The 761-nt window shown below is 69.8% G+C and overlaps 1 protein-coding gene across 1 annotated transcript in view; it reads left to right on the top strand.

Annotated features, from left to right (window-relative positions):
- The first annotated feature begins 3 nt into the window (after positions 1-3).
- Positions 4-761, top strand: part of LOC109295125 (protein FAM19A5-like) — a 16,278-nt gene continuing 15,520 nt past the window's right edge. The window contains exon 1 of the mRNA XM_019513783.1: positions 4-100. Within this exon, the coding sequence (XP_019369328.1) occupies positions 4-100 (97 nt within the window). The remainder of the gene's footprint in view (positions 101-761) is intronic.

Below are 761 nucleotides of genomic sequence, written 5' to 3'. Positions count from 1 at the left end.
AGGATGCCGGCCGGATGGAGGGAGCTGTCGGCCGACGACGGGGCCGCGCTGTGCTGCCTGCTCTGCTTCTGGCTCCTCTACTCGCAGCCGCCCAAGGAAGGTAGGTGCCCGGCGGCGGCTGGCGCGAGCGCGGCCCCGGGGGCAGCCCCCGCCCGGCCCGTGCCTCAGTTTCCCTCCTCCTCACGGGGACGCTGACTCCGCGTCCCTCCCTCTGGCGGGGAAACTGAGGCACGGGGCTGTTGCAGTGGTCCGGGGGGGTCGGGTGACATCCTGCCTCGGGAGCGGGGGGCGGAGGAGCGGGGGTCCCCATGGGAAGGGGCAGGTGGGGCAGGACCACTACAAACGACCGGGACAAGCCCCCTCCTCCCACGGGCCGGGGGCTTTCACGGGCGGGTTGGGAGCTGGATGCGGTGCTCTCCCCGTCTCCTTGGCGTCCGATCCTGCCTCATGCAGCCCAGCTCCTTCTTCCTTGCCAAAGCGAAATTCCCTCCCGGCGCCGCCGATCGCACTTGTGCGTGTGTCCTGCCACGGCTAAGACTGGGGAGGTCGCACGTGACCCAAGGAAGGACGGCAGGACCCGTCAGCAAGTGCCCAGGCCCCTTGCGGAGGGTGCCCCCGAGGCGCTGCACCCAGGGCCGAGCCCTGGCAGGTGGGGTCAGTCTCTTGGCACCTGGGCGGAGGGGGCCGAGAGGTCCAACCCGCCATGTCGTGCGATATTTTCCCCTCCGCTTCCTTGCTTCACATGCGCCATATGATTAACG

Source organism: Gavialis gangeticus, unplaced genomic scaffold (genome assembly GCF_001723915.1).
Source record: "Gavialis gangeticus isolate Ggan-Ray unplaced genomic scaffold, GavGan_comp1, whole genome shotgun sequence".
Classification (NCBI taxonomy): Eukaryota; Metazoa; Chordata; order Crocodylia; family Gavialidae; genus Gavialis; species Gavialis gangeticus.
The sequence above is the reverse complement of the archived record's forward strand: the minus strand, read 5'-3'. Positions and strand labels throughout refer to the sequence as shown.